General features: G+C 41.1%; 2 protein-coding genes across 10 annotated transcripts in view; one reads left to right on the top strand and one right to left on the bottom strand.

Moving 5' to 3' along the window:
- Window positions 1-18,734, top strand: part of sc:d217 (uncharacterized protein LOC100142642 homolog) — a 28,099-nt gene extending 9,365 nt beyond the window's left edge. For 2 of the 9 annotated variants that reach the window (XM_052591251.1, XM_052591255.1), the window contains exons 2-7: window positions 5,413-5,733; window positions 14,655-15,002; window positions 16,005-16,109; window positions 16,616-16,912; window positions 17,578-17,886; window positions 18,342-18,734. In XM_052591251.1, coding sequence (XP_052447211.1) covers window positions 5,413-5,733; window positions 14,655-15,002; window positions 16,005-16,109; window positions 16,616-16,912; window positions 17,578-17,886; window positions 18,342-18,361 — 1,400 coding nt within the window. In that variant the 3' untranslated portion in view covers window positions 18,362-18,734. Of the gene's footprint in view, window positions 1-4,298; window positions 4,543-5,412; window positions 5,734-14,654; window positions 15,003-16,004; window positions 16,110-16,615; window positions 16,913-17,577; window positions 17,887-18,341 lie in introns of those variants that run through there. The other 7 variants (XM_052591250.1, XM_052591257.1, XM_052591253.1 and 4 more) reach the window with 6 other exon arrangements.
- LOC127988491 (CD48 antigen) overlaps window positions 1-25,448 on the bottom strand; it is a 162,690-nt gene that overhangs the window by 92,308 nt on the left and 44,934 nt on the right. The window lies entirely within an intron of this gene.

Below are 25,448 nucleotides of genomic sequence, written 5' to 3'. Positions count from 1 at the left end.
GTGTGTGTGTGTGTGTGTATATATATATATATATATATATAAGATATTGTGCAAGGACCCCTTAAGCTCTCAGGACACTGGTACAGAACTCGTTTTTTGGAGGTAAAAAAAAATATTCTGAGCATGATAATATTACAATATTTAATACAATTAATGCAGCATAGATTTTTTTTTCCATCATAATTATCATTATAATAAAAAACACAGCAAATGGCATCACTGTTCATTACTGTTCTGTATTTATTTCTCTAACCATCTGAGCAGATAATCGTTTTGCCACCATGATTGGTTGTGATAAGGAATTAGATTTTTTTTTTTTTTTTGTCCCTCCCCCAATGGAAATCTGGATTATTTATTTATTTATTTGTTGGTTGGTTGGTATCATTTTGAAACAATATTATATAGGTGTAGTTCCACACAGACAGATGGGAAACCATGCATGACAATGACGGAAAGCTTGTGCACCGTTAATTAACCTGTTAACACTGGTGTTCCACCCTGTTATACTCTGTTCCACTCTGTTATGCTCCTTTCCACCCTGTTAGACATGTCATATGGCGTTATTTCCCTGTCAAATGTCGAGAGCGCATAATTGTAGCGCGAAAGTACATTAATATGATTTGCGAGCGTGAATCTATCTGCTCGCGCGCGGAATATAATGTGTTTCGCGCACTGGAACTCGGTGCATGCTCTCAGATACACGTTACTCTTGTAAGAATTTTCTCTGGGCTCGCTCAGGTTTCTCAGTACTCTTCTCTTCTATTTCTTTCCTCTTTGCTCTTGGCATAAACACTGTCAAAATGGCAACAACCAATCAGAAATAGGCTTCAACGACTGACTGAAAACGCGACATAGTACATGGAATCTTATTGGTTGATACTGAACCTTACATGGAACATTACATTTACATTTAGATGCTTTTATCCAAAGCGACTTACAAATGAGGACAGTGGCAGCAATCAAAAACAACAAAAAGGGCAATGAAATATAAGTGCTATAACAAGTCTCAGTGTGGTTAACACAGTACATGAAGCATGGGCTTTTAAATAATATAATAAATAAAAAGAAAACAGATAGAATAAAAAAAAGAATAGAGCAAGCTTTGTTCGAGGTCTTTACACACACACACACACACACACACACACATATTTATATATATATATATATATATATATATATATATATATATATATATATATACAGTACATACACATATACATACACATACATACATACACACACAATTGCATAATAAATAAATGAAAAGAAAGTAGAATACAAAAATATTAGAAAAGTAGTTAGATTTTATCTTTTTTTAAGAATAGAATTAGAATAGTGAGTGTTCACTTGCAGAATGTAAGCTTCTAGAGGGCACATAAGTCTGAAGTAACAAATTTAGGTATATGGGTGCAGAGCCAGTGGTAGTTTTGTAGGCAAACATCAATGCCTTGAATTTTATGCGAGCAGCTATTGGAAGCCAGTGCAAATTGATAAACAGAGGTGTTACATGCATTCTTTTTGGCTCATTAAAAATTAATCTTGCTGCCGCGTTCTGGATTAATTGTAAAGGTTTGATAGAATTGGCTGGAAGACCTGCCAAGAGGGCATTGCAATAGTCCAGCCTGGACAGAACAAGAGCTTGAACAAGGAGTTGTGCAGCATGTTATGAAAGAAAGGGCTTGATCTTCTTGATGTTGAATAAAGCAAATTTGCACACAGCAAAATCCCCAGTGTTAATTTAACACTCTGAGTGTGGATTATATAAACACTGAAGCAGTGTTAAAAGTAACACTGAAGCAGAGTTGAAGTTAATGAGATAATTAAGAAGTTAATTGAGTCATGATTGACCATTATTGAAGACACCTGATGTTAACAAGCAGATTCACCAACCGAGAAAATCACAATTTGTGTGTCACCATTATAGTGGTCAATGTTTGCTTTAGTTGGGATCTTGACCCTTCAGTTATTAACTTTAGTTTTTGTGTGGCTGTGATAACTGAGTTATACCGTACAGACAGACCACAGCAAAGGCAATCTTATGGTATTGCTTGTGGTTTGGACTAATTGTCATGGATTGACCTGAATGCCTGAGTTCAGGTTTCTTTACTGTGTACATAAATTAGATGGATAAAAAAGTGATCCAGCGTTTTTGCCATAATATGACATGTTTTTAAAACTTAGTTCTACATAAAGAAAAAATTCTTTAGTTTAGACACACAGACATCAAGAATCAGCGTGAGCATCACAACAACGGTGAATCAAAAAAGCATGTTGTAGCCAATAAAAACTCATCCATGGCTCCCATCATGCATTGCGGCATGAATAAATTATGAGCTGATCTGTCTTTTTAACTTTTTATTCTAACTATATTTTATTTTTGCTGTTTTTATGTGAATTTTTAGTATCTAGTTTTGTGATGTTCAGAGTAGATCTGTTTATCTGGCTATGCTGTTTGTCACCGTTGTTGAGATTCATACGCTGATTCTTGTTATCTGTGTGTGCCTAAAATCAAAACTCTTTGATAAAAAAAATCAGAATCACAAGAGATGCCTACAAAATGTATAGAAAATACAGACTCTTTCGTTGTGTAATCAAAGCTGTTACAATCAATAATGATCGATAAGAAGAGAATTCAGTGATTAAGGTCAAGCAACGATTACATTAAAACATAATCATCACCACCCGATGACTTTTGCTCTTGGCTTAACAGACAAACTTTTAATTTAAAAATTCACAAGCCAAGATCCCAACTAAATCAAACATTGACCACTATAATGGTGACACACAAATTGTGATTTTCTCATTTGGTGATTCTGCTTGTTAACATCAGGTGTCTTCAATAATGCTCAATCATGACCCAATTAACTTCTTAATTATCTCATTAACTTCAACTCTGCTTCAGTGTTACTTTTAACACTGCTTCAGTGTTTATATAATCCACACTCAGAGTGTTAAATTAACACTGGGGATTTTGCTGTGCAGGATCAGTTTTATGTGGTCTGAGAAAGTCAGCTGATCATCGATCATAACATGGCATAAATTCACTGACGTTCAATCAAGACGAGCCGAGATGGATCCACGCACGTCCTGATTTTGCCAAGTCCGATGTGTTCCTAGGTCAACATATTTTGTTGACCCTGGAACAACATTTTACTCCAAAAATATATTCTTAACCATATCCCTACACCTAAACCTAACCTTAACCATGAGTAATCCCTAAAATCAGAGGAAATGATAGATGAATGACACTGATGTATAAGCAGCAAACACTGATTTTAAGCATAAACTTCACAAAATCTATAAACTGGTTCTTCAAATCTGATTGGTTAATCACAATGTTGTTCCAGGGTCAACAACGATGTTGTCCCAGGAACATGTCTCACTTGGTAAAATCAGGTTAGGCATGGATGCACCGAATTGACGATCTCAGGTAACCAGTTTTATTTGTTTTGATGTTAAATATGTCAAATGTATCGTCTTGATTGAACTTCAGTGAACTTATTCCATGTGTTCCATGTGCGGTTCCAGCCGAGTTCCAGCGCGAGCAGAGAGATTCGCGCTCCGCACATTATATTCCGCGCGCGAGCAGAGAGATTCGCGCTCGCGCACATTATATTCTGCGCGGGAGCAGAGAGATTCACGCTCGCGCATTATATTAATGTACTTTCGCGCTACAATTACGCGCTCTCGACATTTGACAGGGAAATAACGCCATAATATCATTTTAAATAATAATTTAAAAGGAACATTAAATGTTGGCATACTTTTGTCTTATTTTGTGAGGTGAGGAGCAAAATTTTCTATTATTTACAACCCTATTGGTAAAAAATTGGCACAAAAGTTACCTGTTCTTAATAATTAAGACATATTCTATTCATCAATAATTGTTTTGTTATTGTTTAAAAAAAAAATAAAAAATAAAATAAGATGGCATAATGGACATAAACTATCCAAGAAAAGCCATTATCGTTTAACATTTACAGTATTAACATGTTGAGATAACTATCTATATGTCCCTGACAGGGTGGAATATTTTCATGGCCAATGTCTGAACAATCTACCTATAATTATTATTTTTTTGAGTCCCCGAGCTTGACCAATATCCATTCCTATTACTTAAACATGTCACTATTTTGGTAAAATGCAAAAAAAAAAAAAAAAAAAAAAAAATCATATAACTTTTTTTTTTCTGCACTTATGAAGCCAAAATGTCACCGCATAGCAGGAATGACCCGGTTCGAAGATTCCGACACGCAAATGAAGCGAAACGCTCTTTGGACAGAAAGCGACTTGACTCTGTGAAGCCAATACACGCCCAGATACAGACTTCACTGGAGATTGTGCTGCGTGCCTCGAAACTTCTGTTTCATAAAAACACTTCTTCCATGTGTATTTAGAGCTTTTGGTAACAATCGTTGCTGTCTATCGATTGGGTGAGGTGTAGAAACTAACAATAATAACCATAGAAATTATGTTTTTCTGGAATCTATAGCAATATGAAGAGCACTTTAAATTTTTTTGAGGTTTTACTACTAATGTGCGGTAAGTGCATGATTTCTGTTTATTTAACTTTTTCTGTTTCACTTCGACCCTGGAAACAACTGCTCCTTGGATCATGTTCAATTCATTAATCTATACCTTATTAAAAGTGATCACATTCATCCATGGATTTGGATCACCACTTGTTTGTTAGAAGCTTATTTTAATCCTTATTTGAATGTGCAGGTAGGCTATATAAATTATATAAATGTATAAAAACTGAAACCAGGCAAAGCAGTTTATGCTTTTTGAAGGTGTTATTCTGAAGCAAAACCACAAATAAATATGAGATAACGGACTTCAGTTCCCCCAGGCAGGGTGGAAAATTAACACCCCACCAGCCTGGCACTGACTGATAATCTATCTGTCGGCTACCGGGCACTTTCACTCTATAGGGTTTGACTGAGGTCAGACCCTACAAAACAAGAATATATGGGAATGTTTATGAAACACTGGGCCACACAGGGGCATACATTCTTCTAATTAAGTTAACAATATTGTAATTATCCTTATTGCTGACCCTGTAAGTAAACAGAGTGGAGGAGTCAATTCCATCAACTTCTACAGCAAGAGTAGGGAATAAGAGTCAATGCTAAAACGATGCCCTATGACCACATTTTTTGCCACTCAGTGTTTTCTCGGTCTGCTGTCAATCCCTCGATTCACTGTGCAAATGTAAAGCTCAACTCAGTGGTCCGTGCCAGTGGACCAACAGAGAATGTTGTTTCTCTGCTTTCTTTATTGACACCTTAATAAGTCAAATTTTGTTTTTGTTTTTTAACAGCAGACTAAATTCAGTTGAATTTGTTTATTTTCATTACCAGCAGTGTAACATGAGTTTAATTTCTGTGAAACTGTTTGTTTGTTTTTCAGGTGTGTTTGGTGCTGATGAAGATGAAGTGAAGTCATTGTCAGTGATGGAGGGAGATTCTGTCACTCTGAACCCTGATTTCACTAAAATACAGGAAATTATTCTGATACTATGGAGGTTTGGAGATCCAGTCATTGCTCAAATCGATGGAAATGAGGCCTCCTATCCCAGTTACACTGATATATTCAGTGGCAGACTGCAGCTGGATCAGACTGGATTTCTCACAATCAACAACATGAGAATTAAACACTCAGGACTTTATACAATAGAGGTCATCCAAAGAGCTGGAACTTTGAATATGAAATTCACAGTTACTGTTTATGGTGAGGATATATTTATTTTGGAATATCTTTCAGTTTTTGAAAATAATTAGAAGTTTCTTTTGGCAAGTCAAGTTGAGCTTTATTGTCATTCCACTACATGTGTGGACATACAGTGAAATAATAATAATAATAATTCCTTACATTTATATAGCGCTTTTCTAGGCACTCTAAGCGCTTTACATTGTGAGGGGGGTATCTCCTCATCCACAACCAGTGGATGAAATGTCAAGCCTCACAGGACTACGGTCAGGGCCGACGCTAGCCATTTGAGTGCCCTAAGCACAAATGCTTGGCAGCCCCCCCCCCCCCCCCCCCACTCCCCTCCCCAACCAACCAACCAAAGAAATAACTACCATTCAAAATTTCTTAGTTAGGTTCTCTTTACTTCCAAAATAACTGCTGCAAATGAATAATTGGAACTGAACAATGTAAACACAGAAAGTTAAAAGTGCAAAAAAAGTTTAGTGCAAATAACAGTATAAGTGTTTGAATTTTATTAAGTATGAATTTTAAAGTGCACATTTTAAACTGCAAATAACCATGCGTGTGTGTGTGTGTGTGTGTGTGTTTGGCGCCGCTGGCGCAGCCGCGTGTGCCGGCATGTGTGTAAAAACTACCATGAAACACATGACTCTGCCTTAGCCAATCACAACCGCTTGTCTCGTCATTAACCCACCTGCTCACTTGCTGTGTGAGCCAGGGGTCCGTTCGGATTACATAGTTTATTAAATCAATGCATAGCAATGCACCGCATTTAACGTTCAGTAACGTTTACGGCGTTGTAACGACGGGAAAAGTAATTAGATTACCGCGTTACTGAAAAAATAATGTCGTTACCTAACGCCGTCCTTTTAAAACTAAAATTTTTATTTAAAACATTGTCTTACCTGCAAGCGACGCGCGAGCATCATCCCGCTGTCTCTTCTTTTTTCTTTTTTCCGCCCCCGACTCTTGGTGCCTTTTCGAGGCCATGTCTGAGGTCGGTGTCTGCCAAATTTGACATTGATTTAGGCATAATCGAACAGACCACTGGAAGGTGGGGAGGGGGGGGGGGGCACAGATATTCACCTTTTTCTCGACTTATTTGGTCTAGGCCTATATTACTTTTGTATTGCTTTTGTATATTTACATGCTTTTAGAAATATTTTATTTGTTATTTATACTAGTAGCCTATTGTGATGATTTTTTCACGACCCAGATTTTTTGGTGCCCCCCCAAGAACTTGGTGCCCTACGCGCAGTGCGTGATGTGCGTGTGCGGAGCGCCGGCCCTGACTACGGTGCTATATCAATACAGACATACAACAATGAAGTAAAACACTATAAACCTATACACAATTGACCTACTGACAGATTTTGACTATAGATATACTATATAAAAATATTTACCTATACATAAACTAAAAAATACAAACTGTGCGTGTCATGATCCAGTCACTGAACTTCCGTTATTTTACCAGGGGTCATCATCCACGATAGGGTCTCTCACACTGCACAGTACACCCTGGACTACATTTCCCATGCTTCATTGCACCAAACACAAAAATTCACCTGAAAACAATCACACACAGCTACCACCAATTACACACACACACAGAACAATCATCAGACATGCTTTATAAGCGCTAGACTTTCTTTCACACACTGCAGAGTATTGTTCTGCACATATCCCTACCCTAGCAATTACTGCGATACCAAGCCATTCCATGTTTGTTTTCATAATCTTGTCTTAGTTTCTAGTTTTAATAGTCTTGTTTAAGTTTATAGTTTTCATCACCCTGTTCCAGTTTATAGTTTTCATAGTTTGCTAGTTAGGATTTTGGATTACCTTTCTTGCTTAGCCCTCTGGATATTGTTCATTCATCATAGACCCACGCATGCCCCATTCTTATAAAGATTCTTTGTCTTGCCCTATATACACCTCTTTGCCAGTGTTTGACCTATGCCTGTTATGACCACAACAAAGAGATTGCTGTGGAACCTCCAGACGTGGTAGCAAATGCTGCAGAACTTTCAGAGGTGCAGTATTATCCAATCATAGCTCCTCGTCCTGTCACGGCTATGAAGGCCTTCTGTGAATCCTCATTCTGTCCTGTCACGGCTATGGAGGCCGTTTATGAACTCTCGTTCTGTCCTGCCACTGCTATGGAGGACATTAATGAACTCTCGTTCCGTCCTGTCACAGCTATGAAGGACATCTGCGAATCTTGTTCTGTCCTGTCATGGCTATGGAGGCTGTTTATGAACTTTTCGTTCTGTCCTGTCACAATTATGAAGGAAGTCTGCGAATCCTCGTTCTGTCCTTTCTCGGTAATGGAGGCTGTTTATGAACTCTCATTCTGTCCTGTCATAATCCAGTCACTGAACTTACCTTAATTCCACCAGAGGTCATCATCCACAAATCAGACTCTTACACTCCTTCTTCTTATGCAGTCCATCGATTTCGAAGATGACGTCACTTCTAGGATGCGTTGTTGGAGTGTTGAGGCAGCCGCTGCTGTCTGCGGTGCCATTGAAGGTGGCTATAAAAACCCAATCCGAGAGCCACATGTCCTGCCGCAGTCGGGACATGTGAGTGCAGAGTCTGATAATGTGATAATCTGATAAAAGTGCTGAACAACCTTTACTGGTGTGCCATGGATGTAGAATTCAGGAGGTGTAAGGATGGGGCCTTTGGTCTGTGCAATGATCTCAGTCTTTTGGATGTTGACTCGTAGGCCACAAGCTTGGTAGACTGCGCATACAACATCCAATGTGTGCTGCAGTGCAGAAGGGCTATGGGCTAGGAGGGCACAGTCATCAGCGTATTGCAGTTCATGAATTGTGGTGGTGGTGGTCTTGGTGATGGCTTGCAGGCGGTGAAGGTTAAAGAGGTTCCCGTCCAGACGAACTGTAGGCAGACACCATCGTCTGGGCTAAGGGGATTGCGGGAGAGGAGGGTGACTGCTGCCAGGAAAAGATTGAAGATCACTGGAGCCAGTACACATCCCTGTTTCACTCCTACCTGCACAGGAAAGGAGGGGGATTGAGATGTACCCACAATCACACGAGCCTGCATGCCATCATGAAACTGCTGTAGGATTTCCAGAAACCTTGGAGGCACTCCAAACTTCTCCAGAATGACCCAAAGGACTTGAGGGTCAATGGTGTCAAAAGCCTTTGCTAGGTCGATGAAGGCAATGAACAGATCTTTGTTCTGTTCTCTAGCCTTCTCCTGCAATTGGCATAGAACCAAGATCATGTCGGAGGTGGACCGATCCTTTCTGGATCTGCACTGTGACTCAGGAAGGATTCTCTCTGTGATGTGCTTAGTAAGAAGAAACAGCATTACCTTTGTTAATACATTCCCCGCCACAGAGAGCAGGGATATCCCACGACTGTTTCCACAGATGGACTTGTCGCCCTTTTTCTTGTGGATAGTAACAATGTGAGAGTCTTTCCAGCCTTGTGGAACAGCTTTTTGTGCCCATATTATCTGGATAAATAAGTTGGTGGAGATTTTTGGTGAGCATATACCCGCCTTTCTTTGGAGCCTCTGCAGGGATTCCATCAGGACCAGCAGACTTATTGTCCTTGAGACTTCGTACTGCTGCCAGGACTTCTGAGAATCTGGGAGGGTCATCTAGCTCATGCACAGGTGGGAGCTTTGAAAGGCGCTGCAGGACAGTGGGGTCAGTCGGATTGTATTGGTTAAGAAAGGTGTTAAAATGTTCAGCCCAACGCTCAATAATTTCTTGTTTGTCCTTGTGCAGAATTGTGCTGTCTGCAGATCTGATAGGGGTGATTCTGCGTTTTTGGGGTCCATATAGTGATTTTTTTGCATTGTAAAAAGCTTGAGAGTTGTTGCTGTCTGCATAACCTTGAATTTCATGGGCTTTCCTAAGCCACCAGTCATTTTCCATTATGCAAAGCCGTCGTTGCACCTCAGCACGGATCTTACTCCATTGCGAGTGTAGAGAGGGAGATTGTGGGTTGGAGAGGTGGGCATAGAGGGCTTTGCGCTTTTCTTCCAGAAGGTTGTGTATTTCAAGAGAGCTGTCGTCAAACCAGTCCTGGTGACGTTTGGAGGTGAAACCAATTGTATCGGAAGGGACTTGTTGTATAGTTGAGCTAAGGTTAGCACATGCGCTTTCAGCTGTATTGCATAGGGAATGAATGATGGAGGAGGAAAGGTTATTAGACAAGCAGCGACGGTACGATGCAGTAATGTCAGGAGATTTTAAAGCTCGAGCGTTGAGCCGTCTTGAGGGTTGTTGCCTGGTGTGTTGAGGTCGGACCTTTAGATGTATCTTGGATCTGATCAGCCGATGGTCTGTCCAGCACTCCGCCCCACGCATTGCTCAGGTGATGGAGATTTCATGTAGATCTTGTTGCCCGGTTATAATGTAGTCCAGTAGGTGCCAGTGTTTTGATCTGGGGTGCATCCATGATGCTTTGTATTTATTTTTCATTTGAAAAGTTGTATTGGTTATGACCAGTTTATGCTCAGAGCAGAGGGAGAGGAGTCGCAGGCCATTCTTGTTCATGTTGCCTAAACCATGTTTCCCAATTAACCCAGGCCAGAGCATGTTGCTGGTGCCTACTCTGGCATTGAAATCTCCCAAAAGTATAAGTATATCAGTTTGAGGAACTTTGTGAAGAGCTCTGTCAAGAGACTCGTAAAAGCCATCTTTGATGCTTTCTTCAGCATCCAGAGTTGGTGCATAAGTGCTTATCAAGGTTGCATAGCGACCCTTCACAAGGGGAATGCGCCAAGTCATCAGCCGCTCACTGATTCCCACAGGAGACTCTGGGATGTTCTGTAGCAGTCTGCTTTTAATGGCAAAACCTACTCCATGTAGACGGCGGGAATCTTCTGGAAGGCCCTTCCAAAAGAAGGTGTATCCTTGCCTGACTTTTATTAGCGAGTCCTCTCCTGCGAGTCGGGTCTCACTCAAAGCTGCAATGTCTATGTTGTATTTGTTAAGCTCGCTCGCAACCAGGGCAGTGCGCCTGCGGGGTCGATCAGTTCCAATCTGCACATCAAGAAGTGTGCGTACGTTCCATGTAGCCAAAATTAATAGTTTCGTTTTATATTTTCGACCGCGTAATGGGATGCCTTGACGACAGCTGTGGGCCGCCCAGTAGTGTAGGGAACAGGCAATGTTTGGGTCACCTTTTCTAGACCCTCCCCCCGATTGGGGGAGAGCAGTGCGGACCCTAAAGAGGGCTGCTCAGTCACACAAGAAGCTACCGAAGGTGGATGCTGTTCCAACCCATCCACACAACGACCATCACGCTTGTGCCGCCTCCGTGCAGGGCTCATGATAAAGGCTGCCAGTCTGATCCAAGACCTGCCTCCGTCACATTTACCCTATCCCCGAAGGACTTGTACGGTGAAGTGATAGCATACGCAGAGAGTGGATTATTGTGAAGAGAGAGGTGCGCAAACCCTATCTCCACAACTTCACTCCACAATCCAATATCCAGTGGCAGGAGATCAACTCTAGACAACCAGATGGACGGTGGAGTTGCAGGGGGCTGCCAGGTCTCTGTCTGTTGAGCCTGCCTCTCGCGTGTCCCCAAAGCGGCCTTGTCTTGAGGAGACGAAATGCTCACGGAAGACTACACAGCAAAATCCCCAGTGTTAATTTAACACCCTGAGTGTGGATTATATAAACGCTGAAGCAGTGTTAAAAGTAACACTGAAGCAGAGTTGAAGTTAATGAGATAATTAAGAAGTTAATTGTGTTATGATTGACCATTATTGAAGACACCTGATGTTAACAAGCAGAATCACCAAACGAGAAAATGACAATTTGTTTGTCACCATTATAGTGGTCAGTGTTTGCTTTAGTTGGGATCTTGCCTTGTGACTTTTTAAATTAAAAGTTTTTGTGTCAAGCCAAGAGCAAAAATCACTGGGTGTTGATGATTATGTTTTAATGTAATTGTTGCTTGACCTTAATCACTGAACTCTTTTACAGTCTCTTCTCTTCTTATGGATCATTATTGATTGTAACAGCTTTGATTACACAACGAAAGAGTCTGTATTTTCTATACATTTTGTAGGCATCTCTTGTGATTCTGTGATTCAGATTTTTTTTTATTAAAGAATTTTAATTTTAGGCACACACAAATAACAAGAATCAGCGTATGAATCTCAAAAACGGTGACAAACAGCATATTCAGATAAACAGATCTACTCTGAACATCACAAAACTAGATACTAAAAATTCACATAAAAACAGCAAAAATAAAATATAGTTAGAATAAAAAGTTAAAAAGACAGATCAGCTCATAATTTATTCATGCCGCAATGCATGATGGGAGCCATGGATGCTTTTTTGATGGTCACCGTTGTTGTGATGCTCACACTGATTCTTGATGTCTGTGTCTAAACTAAAGAACTTTTCCTTTATGTAGAACTAAGTTTTAAAAACATGTCATATTATGGCAAAAATGCTGGATCACTTTTTTTATCCATCTTATTTATGTACACAGTAAAGAAACCTGAACTCAGGGATTCAGATCAATCCATGACAATAAGTCCAAACCACAATCAATACCATAAGATTGCCTCTGCTGTGGTCTGTCTGTATGGTATAACTCAGTCACCACAGCCACATAAAATCTAAAGTTAATAACTGAAGGGTCAAGATCCCAACTAAAGCAAACACTGACCACTATGATGGTGACGCACAAATTATGATTTTTCTCATTTGGTGATTCTGCTTGTTAACATCAGGTGTCTTCAATAATGGTCAATCATAACTCAATTAACTTCTTAATTATCTCATTAACTTCAACTCTGCTTCAGTGTTGCTTTTAACACTGCTTCAGTGTTTATATAATCCACACTCAGAGTGTTAAATTAACACTGGGGATTTTGCTGTGTACCCACAGAGCAGTGGAGGCAGCAGTCTTAGTTGATGGCGGACTGTACTCGCCATGTCGAGGAGTATCATTGGCATAAATGGAGTTTTTGCAACGGATCTAGTGATGCCACTCAACTAGTCCATCCATACCTGATAAACCTCCGCTGTTGGTCCACGACTACTTATTCGTCTGGGGACCACCGCACGGAGCCCCCAGCTTATTTCGTAGCTTACCTTCATATCTGAAGGAATGTCCATTATTCGCCACCGATGGACGTGATTGGTAGCAGTCAGCTCTGCCCCAACCACTACCCAGTACACCCTGGACTACATTCCCCATGCTCGATTGCACCAATCACATTCACCTGAAAACAATCACACATAGCTGCAACCAATTACACACACACCAATTATCAGACATACTTTATAAGCATTGGACTTCTTTTCACAAACTGTCGAGTATTGTTCTGCACATATCCCTCCCCTAGCAATAGCTGTGATACCAAGCTATTCCGTGTTTCTTTTCATAGTCTTGTTTGAGTTTATAGTTTTCATAGTTTAGTCTTTCTTGCTTTGCCCTGTTACTTATGTTTTGACCCTTAGCTCTGGATTCTGGATTGCTCCTATTGCTTAGCCCTTTGGATATTGTTCGTTCATCGTAGACCCACACGTGTCCTAGGAGCATTTTTTGTCTTGGCCTATATATACCTGTTTGCCAGTGTTTGACCCATGTCTGTTATGACCACTTCGTTGTGTAATAAAAGCTTACACATGGATCCACATATATTTATCCACAGTGACTTATTTCTTATTAGTTTTCTGATAACCTTTCTTTGTTGGTGAAATTATGGGATTGTATGACGTTGTTCTTGAGAGATGTGTAAAGGTCAGTCTTTAGTAAAGTGCAAAGAGCTTCTGGCCCGATGGTGAGAAAGTGGCTAATCATGTGCACCCCTAGGAATTAAGTGCTTCTGACTCTTTGCACAAGTCGAGCTGTCGATGGTCAGTGGGGGGTGGTCAAAGAAATCACAATCTCCTTTGCCTTCCCCACATTGAGGGACAGGTTGTTAGTGCCACACCATTCAGCCAGCTGTGCCACTTCGTCTCTGTACTGTGTTTCATCGCTGGTGCTGATGAGACCTACTACATAGTCTCATCAGTGAACTTGATGGTGTTGTTGGAGCTGAACTGGGCAGTGCAGTTGTGGGTCAGCAGTGAAGTGCAGAGGACTGAGCACACAGCCTTGTGGGTAGCCAGTCCAAGATCCAATCACAGAGGGAACTGTTTAGGCCCAGCAGATTTAGTTTATTAATGAGCTGTTGTGGGATTATTGTGTTGAATGCTGGCCTGAAGTCAATGGACAGCATTCTAACATAGGATTCTTTATTCTCTTGGTGGGTAATAGGAAGAAATTGCAATGTCAGTAAAGTGTGGTGGGGAGGCTGGTTTTGATGTTGTGCATGACTAACCTCTCAAAGCACTTCATCATGGCTTGAGTCAGTGCTATGGGATGGTAGTCGTTTAGACAAGGCACAGGTGATTTCTTTGGTACCGGTATGATTGTTGTGGATTTGAGACATGTAGGGATGACTGCCTGATCTGCGAGGTGATTATCTCTTAGGACATATCTCAGAAGTGCAGCAGTCTCTCAGTACACGGCCAGGTATGTTGCCAGAGCCTTGCATGGGTTTATCCTAAATAGGGTCTTCCTTATGTCAGCTGGAAACAGACAGAGTGCTTGTTCATTGGGAGGTGGGGGAAGTTTTTGTTCAGGTGCGTCATTCTGCATTTCAAACCAAGAATAAATGTGTTTAAGTGCATCTGGGAGGGATGTTTCATTATCACAGGCCTGTGGCAGGGGCTTGTAGTCAGTGATGGTCTGAATTGCTTGCTACAATTAAACTGATATTCAAAGTACAGTTAGCAAAGATTATATGTAATGTATTCAGCAGTCTTACATAATTTTAATATGACAATATCACAGTTAAGATTATTTTTATTAATGTGCATTTTTCATTATAACCAGAAGATGAACTTATCGTGTAACTTAATGTGATTTTTGCAGAGTCACCATCTGCTGTTGATGCTGGTGTAACTGACATGAAGCTCATGTCAGTGAAAGAGGGAGATCCTGTCATTCTTCAGACTGGCGTTCCTCAACTAACCGGAGATGAGCTGATAGTGTGGAGGTTTGGAGATGAAGGAAAACTCATAGCTAAACATGATATAGAGGCCAAAAGCTCACCATTATATGATGACACTGATGAAAGATTAAGAGACAGATTGAAACTGAATGATCGGACTGGATCTCTGACCATCACAAACACCAGAACAACCGACTCAGGACACTATAAAGTGAAAATCAGCAGCAACAAACAGACCTTATACCAGAAATACATTGTTACTGTCAGTGGTGAGTAACTCAGTTGAAGTAACTGAAGTATTGATTGTTTATCAGTTATCTGTGAATAATTCCAGATGATGTGACATTTAGAGAATCAAACCTTCCTTTAAATTAAGAAACTTCAGTGTACAGTGATGTCATAGTTCAAGAGCTCATAACTTCTTCTTCTGACCTTTTATTATTTTAAACAATTTGTTGTGAATTATATAAAATTACTTACACCTGTTAACACAGAACTATAATAATAAAAACTGCTGTCAGTAGCGATTTTTGGTACGGGCGAACCGGGCAGCTGCCTGGGGCAGCATTCTTTCCTGATACATGGGGGGTGGAATGAGCAGTTAAAAAATCTGTTTTCTATTATCTATCAATTAATTGTTTGAGGACTAAGGAAATTGGTGCCCCTGCTTGCAGAAGGTGCCTTGCACAGAAGTTGTGTGAAAAGGGGAGCGGAGCATGTGGCAGGGGGCAGTTTATCTTTGGGTCTCTCCCAAATTGAACGGACAAGAGACATAATATTGTAAATACAGGCATATATATATATATATATATATATATATATATATTAACTGTGTGAAATGGCTAATAAAAATAGGTAATACAAAACGATTCTGTGGTCACCCAAGTTAAATTGGTTTAGTCTTGATGTCTGGTCCTGTTGTGGGGATGGGTTTATTGTCAGGTTTATTGGGTTTATGGGTTTATTTTCGAGTGCCAAATAAACACAGAGATGGACAGGAAAAGGTCAAAGCCATCAGGTGTCGGACTTAGAAAAAACTAATGCAAAAAAAAAAATAGGAGGCCAAAGTGGTAGTACTTGACCTGGGTGTAACTCAGTGTAGGACTGCCACTGACTGCGGTCCAGCAATTTAAGCTTCTTTGTTTCCATTGCTTATACTATTAGTATCATAAACATTATACCTAACAGGTTATACAGTACTGATGTTTCTAGTGTTAGTTATATATCAGACACACTTTCACACTAATGACTGTATCTGTTTATCATTACAGAACCAGGTCTGTCTCCAGCAGCTGTAGCATGGATTGTTGTTGCAGGGATTGTTGTTCTCCTGGTGATTGGTTTGATTTACCATCGCCAAACAAACGCAGAAAAAGGTAAGTATTACAGCTGATAAAGCGACAGAAAAAAATAGCTCTACTGTGTGAAAGAATGAGATTTAAAAGCTGTAGCAAATATGAATATTTTAAGCAAATAACCATTTAAAATCCAAATAAAGCTGTTGAATAACAGAAGACTTATAGCGCACAAGTCATGTGGAAAACATTTATGCTGCATTTCTGGTGTCCTACACGTTTTTTATCTTTGAGATGGTCATGACAATATGTCTTTGTATAGAACAGAGCTGCATGAAGATTTTAAGATAAGGACTGATTTATTTAGTAGTAGGTATGATATGTGTAATAGTTTTTAGACCGATTTTCTCCTTGCATACATTAATGTGTTTTCCTATGTTAACATTATTGTAAATTGCTATTAGAGAAAAGAGATGACAGACTGATTATTAGAAGCACAGCATCTTCTCAGTGTTTCTGTCATGTTTATCTGATGATCACTCACTTATAATCTCCTCGTTGTTTCTCTGTGCTGTTGTGTGATGAAGCGAAGATAGTGTCAGGAGTGGAGGGAGAAGATGTCGAAATAAAAACTGGTGTTACTAAAATACAGACAAGTGATCTGATAGAGTGGAAGGGAAATAAAGACAATCTCATTGCTCAAATCAAAGAAGGGACTATCACTTCATATGAGGATGTTCTTTATGGGATATTCAGAAACAGACTAAAGCTGGACATGAAGACTGGATCTCTGACCATCAAAACCCCCAGAATTGAACACACTGGACCCTACAGGTTTCTGATCAACGAGAAATTAAAGAAGAGATTTATTGTTTATATCAAAGGTGAGTATCTCCAGACTGTCTGTGTAATAATGAAATAAAATAAAAATAGAAATAGTTTGTCACTTATCACATGTTTCCAGCATGTCAAAACACAAGAGATAAAGGTTCAGTTCTTGTATACCGTGCTTATTCTCTCTTCTATGATCTCTTTAAATATAGATGTGACAGAATTGTTGTAACTTGACACATTGTTGTAGGATTTCTGATGTTAATTGTATCCAGCACTGCTATATGAACAAGAACTTCATCTCCAGAAGTGCTATATGAGTTCACATCATGAGCATGAACTCTCATAGTATCATATACACCCTGAAACTCAAACGTCTTCACATCACAACAACCCCAAAATAAAGAAATTATAACAGAAAAATATTCATTATTTTACAGTGGAATGTGCTTCATAATAATTAAGATTTCTTTCTTTGTAAGCTAACCGTTTGTAAACTTAATAACTGAAAAAAATACTGATATACATTATCAATAACCATATTACATTAATCACATATTTAATGTGCATGTGTAGTTCATTCTTACCAAGGCATAAATGCTCTCATATATGTAACACACACACACACACACACACACACACACTTTAATGAAGCTTTATTCAATTATCAGTGCTCCTCATTTCTATTCTTTCATCTTTCTCCTCTTGTGACATGTAGGAAAGACACTGACAGTGAAGGAGAATGATTCTGACACTCTAGAGACTAAAACTGAAATACAGACCGGCGATGAGATACGGTGGATGTTTGGAGATAAAGATGCTCTCATAGCTGAAATCAAAGGAGAGACCAGAGAGGTGACTACATATGATGGTCCTAATGGGAGATTCAGAGACAGACTGGAGCTGGACAAGACGAATGGATCGCTGACCATCAAAAACATCACAGCTGATCACGCTGGAATCTATAAACTACTGATCCTCAGCTCAGGAAGTACCTTGTGCAGTAAATTCTTCATTTATATTGGAGGTGAGTATTTCAACACTTTGAATGTAACAACGATCACAGTTCTTCCTCATGCATTCTGTTGTTCTGTTTCTGCTAATAATTCAGCTCAAACTTGAGTGACGTGAGTAACGCAAATCAACGTGACAAAGAAGGGAAATAATATAAAGCATAGAAATCACAAAAGTTGACAAAGCTCGGGAGTCAGAGTTCCAGATGTCAAAATATAGACTTTATTAATCAAAGTTACAAAGCCACATCTGAGTTGCCTGGTTTGCCACAGTTTATTACTAGTCCACCTGGTCCATTTTTTAATGGTGGAATTTGGCCAAATCAACCATTTTTTCATTTGTATAAAACATCTATTATGCCTATTCCTGTTTGGCTGCGGTCACATTAGACATTCGTCATGTTCAGCTATGCTGTCTTGTTGGTTTTTATTTTCCCTTGATTCTATATTGTCTTGCATTTTCTTCCAGAATCCAAAGCGAGTGAGTGAATAAATCAGCGAGTGTAGTGAAGCCACTGATAAATGGAGAGAATGTGGATGAAGTGAATGAGGAGGGCAGGAGATCACTTTAATAACATAAGACCCGCCCACCAGTGTCAATCACTCTGACATCAGCAGCAGCTACAATAGCAATTATATATTATAAATATTATAAATATGATATATTATTAACTTTTTTTTACATAATAAATTACATGTTATCCAGTTTAATTTAAATAATTAAATTAATCAGGTCTGTCAGATTGTATATGCAACCCAAATTTATAATGCCTGTGTATTCATGTTGATGTATGAAAGTGTTGTTTTAAACATTTTCACTAAAGCATCTGCTTGATGAATAAATATTAATGTAGAGTACTGATATGCCGCTGATCTTAATGTCTGATAATTTCTGTCCTCTAGCAGAAAAACACTGATACAGCTTTTGCTTCCAAACAGCTGTTTTCACAAGAAACGCATGGAAATTTAACTAAATAAACATTTGTATGTTAATGTTATGATATAAAAAATTAATAATAATAATAAAAATAGTGTGAAATGTGTTGCTGCATACTGTATGTTCTATCAAATTAACATAATATGACCAGATAAAAAAAAAAAAAAAAAAACATAAAATAAAATGTTTTTTTTTTTTTTTTTTTTTTTTCTGGTTGTGTTAGTAGTAGTAATAGTAATAATAATAACAATAATAATAATAGTTGCATTTCAATTACTATATATATATATATATATATATATATATATATATATATATATATATATATAATTTTTTTTTATTTTAGGCTACAGTTTACATTTTATTTTTATTATAGGTTTGTAAACATCCAGGATGCGGGCACATCATGGTTGCAGGAAACCCTTTACTGATAGCGAATTACATGCACTGTAAAAAATTTAATATGCAGCAAAACACCATCAAATTCCAACGGTAATGGAGCGTAAAACCAAAAAATTCCTTTTACTGTATTAAATAGATTGAATAACCGTTAATTGTGAGACTGGATAAAACTTTGTTTTTTACTGTAATAAAATGTTGAAATTATAAATATTTTCTGTGAAAACAAATAAATATGCATACATTTTACACTTAAATATTGTAATGTTAAAAATGTCTGAAAACCTTAGATTTTACGGTATTATTTGAATAAAACAACTTTTTTTGGGGTTGTGCACATAGGTAGGTTTAAACATATAATATCGATTAGATGTCATTTTCAAAATATTCATTGCATATAACAAGAGCTTGTCATCTAGAGATAAGCACTGTCTGTAACGGCTGGTGAAAGGACAGTCTGGAAACAATAGCGAGTTAAAGGTTTTAATGAGAAGATATGGCGACAGTACATAAACAGACAATGACGATGAGACAACGATACTCCGAAGGGATGGTGTAGCGGTGAGAAGTCCAGTCGGTGGTGTAGAGAAGGTGAGGAATCCGGATGTAGATGGCGTGAGGCAGCAGGAGAGAGTGGCACAGGAACTGCGAGGAATAGAGCCGAAGGTAAGTGTCCGTGGCTGAGTGAAACAACTAATCAGTGCAGACGCGGAACACACAGAATTCACCACAAAGTGTAAACAACCCGAGGACACGGTTTACCAACCGTGACAGTACCCCCCCCCCCCACCCCCCCCCCCCCCCCCCCCAAGAACTCCTCCTGGAGTTCCCAGAAGGGCCTACCTGCTGATTGTATTCATCAATAAGGGAGTGATCCAATATCAGAATCAGAATCAGAATCAGAATGAGCTTTATTGCCAGGTATGTTTACACATACGAGGAATTTGTTTTCGTGACAGAAGCTCCGCAGTACAACAGAATGACAGCGACAGAACATAAAACACATAATAAAAGAATAAAAAATACAAATATGTAGACAGTGAATGACAATATACAAATGACAATTGTAGGCAGGTATATTACAAAATGAAGTTATGTATGTACATATATATTGTGTGCAAAATTTAAGTGTATACTAAGTATGTGTGTTAGATAAATAAAGTGTGTGTGTATATAAATATAAAGTGTAGTGTGTTCGCCATTATTGTCAGCTGTTCATAAGATGGATTGCCTGAGGGAAGAAACTGGTCCTGTGTCTGGTCGTTCTAGTGCTCAGTGCTCTGTAGCGTCGACCAGATGGCAACAGTTCAAAGAGGGAGTGTGCTGGATGTAAGGGGTCCAGAGTGATTTTGACAGCCCTTTTTCTCACTCTGGATAAGTACAGTTCTTGAATAGATGGGAGAGTTGAACCGATGATTCGCTCAGCAGTCCGGACTACTCTCTGTAGTCTTCTGAGGTCAGATTTAGAAGCTGAGCTGAACCAGACAGTTACTGAAGTGCAGAGGATGGATTCAATGATGGTGGAGTAGAACTGTTTCAGCAGCTCCTGTGGCAGGTTAAACTTCCTCAGCTGGCGAAGGAAGTACAACCTCTGCTGGGCCTTTTTTACGATGGAGTCAATGTGAATGTCCCACTTCAGGTCCTGAGAGATGGTGGTTCCCAGGAACCTGAATGACTCCACTGCAGTCACAGTGCTGTTCATGATGGTGAGTGGGGGGAGTGCAGGGGGGTCTCTCCTGAAGTCCACGATCATCTCCACTGTTTTGAGCGTGTTAAGCTCCAGGTTGTTGAGAGTGCACCAGACAGCCAGCTCTTTTACCTCCTGTCTGTAAGCAGACTCGTCACCGTCCTGAATGAGGCCGATGAGTGTGGTGTCATCTGCAAACTTCAGGAGCTTGACAGAGGGGTCCTTAGATGTGCAATCGTTGGTGTACAGGGAGAAGAGCAGTGGGGAGAGAACGCAGCCCTGGGGAGCTCCGGTGCTGATTGTACGGGTGCTGGATGTGTATTTTCCCAGCCTCACTAGCTGCTGCCTGTCTGTCAGGAAGCTGTTGATCCACTGACAGACGGAGGTGGGCACGGAGAGCTGATTTAGTTTGGGCAGGAGGAGGTTTGGGATGATCGTGTTGAAGGCCGAGCTGAAGTCCACAAACAGGATCCTCACATAAGTCCCCGGTCTGTCTAGGTGTTGCAGAACATAATGCAGTCCAATGTTTACTGCATCGTCCACAGACCTGTTTGCTCTGTAGGCAAACTGAAGAGGATCCAGCAAGGGCCCAGTGATGTCCTTCAGGTGGGCCAGCACCAGTTTTTCAAATGACTTCATGACTACAGACGTTAGAGCCACAGGCCTGTAGTCATTTAGTCCTGTAATTTTGGGTTTCTTAGGGATGGGGATGATGGTGGAACGTTTGAGGCATGAAGGGACTTCGCACAGCTCCAGCGATCTGTTGAAGATCTGTGTGAAGATGGGGGCCAGCTGGTCAGCACAGGATTTCAGACAGGCTGGTGTAACACAATCTGGGCCTGGTGCTTTTTTCCTTTTCTGCTTCCGGAAGACCTGGCGCACCGCATCCTCGCTGATCTGAATTGCAGGTGTGGGGTAGAGGGGGGATGCAGGAGGTGAGAATGGTGAGAGTGCTTGATTGGAGAGGTGTTCAGGATGGGTTGCAGGAGCTGTTAATGGTGTGAACGGTAGTTTGGAGAGGCATTCAGGGCTGGTTGCAGGAGTTGTGAAGGGTGTGAATGGTTTTGTGGGGAGGCGTTCAGGACAGGTGATGGGTGTTCTTTCAAACCTGCAGTAAAACTCGTTCAGATCGTCTGCCAGTCGTTGATTCTCTACAGTGCTGGGGGGTGGTGTCTTGTAATTGGTGATGTTCTTTAGACTTTTCCATACTGATGCGGAGTCGTTGGAAGTGAACTGAGTCCTTATTTTTTCAGAATAATTCCTCTTTGCCACTTTGATCTCCTTTTCCAATGTGTATTTAGCCTGTTTATACAAGACATTGTCCCCCTTCACGTAAGCATCTTCTTTGGCCTGACGGAGCTGTCTGAGTTTTGCAGTGAACCACTGTTTGTCATTATTGTAAATTAGTTGAGTCTTTGTAGGAATACACATATCCTCACAGAAACTGATATATGATGTTACGGTCTCTGTGAGTTCATCCAGATCAGTGGCAGCAGCTTCAAAAACACTCCAATCAGTGAGGTCAAAACAAGATTGTAAATCCTGCTCTGCTTCATTAGTCCATCTTTTTACAGTCCTTGATACAGGTTTAGCTGATTTTAGTTTCTGCCTGTAGGACGGTATTAGATGAACCAGAAGGTGATCAGAACGTCCCAAAGCTGCTCGTGGAACAGAGTGAAATGCATCCTTTATTGTGGTGTAACAGTGATCCAATATATTACTGTCTCTTGTGGGACAAGTAACATGCTGTCTGTATTTTGGCAGTTCACGGGACAGATTGGCTTTATTAAAGTCCCCGAGAATGATTAAAACAGAGTCCGGGTGTTGTTGTTCTGTCTCTGTGATCTGATCAGCGAGTTTCTGTAAAGCTGAGCTCACATGCGCTTGAGGATGGATGTAAACACTGACCAGAATGAACGAGTGAAACTCCCGCAGCGAATAGAACGGCTTGCAGTTAATGAAGAGTGTTTCGAGATTTGAGCAGCACGTCTTCTTTAACACAGTTACATCTGTACACCACCGTTCATTGATGTAAAAGCATGTCCCGCCACCACGCGATTTCCCCGTTGATTCTGTGTCACGATCCGCTCTAAACAGCTGAAAGCCCGGCAGATGGAGCGCGCTGTCCGGTATGGTGTCATTCAGCCAGGTTTCCGTGAAACACAGAGCAGCAGAGTGTGTGAAATCCTTATTTGTCCGAGAAAGCAGAAGGAGTTCGTCCGTTTTGTTGGGTAGAGAGCGGAGATTTGCCAGATGGATGCTAGGCAACGGCGTTCGAAATCCGCGCTTCCTGAGTCTGACGAGCGCTCCCGCTCGCTTCCCCCGTCTGCGCGTCCTGAAGCGCTTGATCAGCGCCGCCGCTCCTCCGATAACAACGTTCAGTAAAACGTCTGAATAATTGAAATCCGGTAAAATATCCTGTGGTGTGTTCTGCCGAATGTTCAGCAGTTCTTCCTTGGTGAAACTGATGGCAGGAATATAACTAAAGACAGGACAAACTAACAAAAACATATGCGGAGCTCGTCACAGAGGCAGCCATCCTGTATCGGCGCCAACACTAACACTATGTCCCTAGCAGGCACCCAACTCCTCTCCTCCAGACCATAACCTTCCCAGTCCACCAGATACTGGAATCCTCGTCCCCTCCGCCTCGAGTCCAGAATGCGATTAACCGAATATGTCGGTTCCCCATCTACGAGACGCGGCAGCGGGGGAACCAGAGTAGGCGGATTAATACGTGCATAAAACACGGGTTTAATTTTGGACACATGAAAGGCGGGGTGTATCCTCTTGTACGCAGGAAATAGTTTGAGGCGGACTGTCACCGGACTAATGATTTTGGTGATAGTGAACGGGCCGATAAATTTGGGAGCAAGATTATTAGAAAAGTATCGCAATGGAATGTTACTGGTAGAAAGCCACACTTTTTGACCCACGACGTAGACGGGAGGCTTTGACCGGTGGCGATCGACCTTGGCCTTAGTGCGCTCCCTCACCCGGAGCAGAGTCTCACGGGCTCTGGTCCAGGTGCGGTGGCACCTCTGGACAAGCGCGTGAGCGGAGGGGACCGCGACTTCAGATTCCAGACTGGGAAACGCTGGTGGCTGGTACCCTACTCTACACTGAAACGGAGAGAGGCCCGTAGTTGACACTGGCAACGAATTGTGGGCGTACTCCACCATAGAGAGTTGTTGACTCCAGGAAGAAGGATTCTTGGAGACCAAGCCAAATCTCAACCTCCTCTCTAAATCTTGGTTGGCTCGCTCAGATTGTCCGTTACTTTGGGAATGATAACCCGACGACAAGCTAACTGACGCTTCTAATAATTTGCAAAACTCTTTCCAAAATTTGGATATAAACTGAGATCCCCTGTCTGAAACCATGTCTACCGGGAGACAAATGAAGCCGAAATACATGATCTAAAACAGTAACCGCTGTCTCCTTGGCTGTAGGTAATTTGGGCAAGGGAATGAAATGTGCCGCCTTCGAGAACCGGTCCACTACAGTCAAAACGACCGTCATGCCATTAGAGGGTGGGAGGGCGGTAACAAAATCTAGAACGATATGGGACCAGGGTCTCGAAGGGACAGATAGCGGTTGAAGAAGCCCATCAGGAGGTCGGTTAGATGACTTACCACTGGCGCAAATTGAACAAGCCAAAACAAAATCGCGGACATCGCGTGCCATATGTGGCCACCAGAATCGTTGTCTAACCAACCCATTAGTTCTACTTATCCCTGGGTGACAAGCCATGTTGGAACAATGACCCCACTGGACAACTTCGGACCTTAACTCCTCCGGCACAGATAAGCGGTTCGGTGGGCAAACGGACGGAGGCATTACCCCTTCTAAGGCCAGCTTGACCTTCGACTCGACCTCCCATACGAGTGCTGAGTCTACTAATCTCTCAGGCAAAATACACTCGGGAGTAACGGGAGGGGCGGAGGGATCAAAAAGACGTGACAAAGAATCGGGTTTGAAATTTTTGGAACCCGGGCGGTACGATAGGGTAAATTCAAAACGACCAAGAAAAAAAAGTGCCCACCGAGCCTGCCTGGAATTGAGTCTTTTGGCAGTTCTGATGTATTCTAAATTCTTGTGATCGGTCCAAACAATAAAGGGAACCCCTGAACCCTCTAACCAGTGGCACCACTCCTCCAATGCTAATTTGACCGCCAATAACTCTCTATTTCCAATGTCATAATTACGTTCGGCAGGAGATAATCGATGTGAGAAAAACGCGCAAGGGTGTACCTTATCGTCTGAAGCAGCACGTTGGGACAACACTGCTCCTACCCCCACCTCTGATGCATCGACCTCCACCACGAACTGCCATGTGGGATCAGGGGCCACAAGGATGGGAGCCGAAACGAAGCAGTTCTTGAGGTTAGTGAACGCAGCCTCAGCTGCATCAGACCACCTGAACGGAGTACTGGGAGAGGTCAATGCTGTCAGAGGTGAGGCTAGTTGGCTGTAATTACGAATGAAATGACGATAGAAATTGGTGAACCCCAGAAACCGCTGTAGGGCCTTACGGGAATCTGGAGATGGCC

The sequence above is a fragment of the Carassius gibelio genome, chromosome B22, assembly GCF_023724105.1.
Source record: "Carassius gibelio isolate Cgi1373 ecotype wild population from Czech Republic chromosome B22, carGib1.2-hapl.c, whole genome shotgun sequence".
In the NCBI taxonomy this organism is placed as follows: domain Eukaryota; kingdom Metazoa; phylum Chordata; class Actinopteri; order Cypriniformes; family Cyprinidae; genus Carassius; species Carassius gibelio.
The sequence above is the reverse complement of the archived record's forward strand: the minus strand, read 5'-3'. Positions and strand labels throughout refer to the sequence as shown.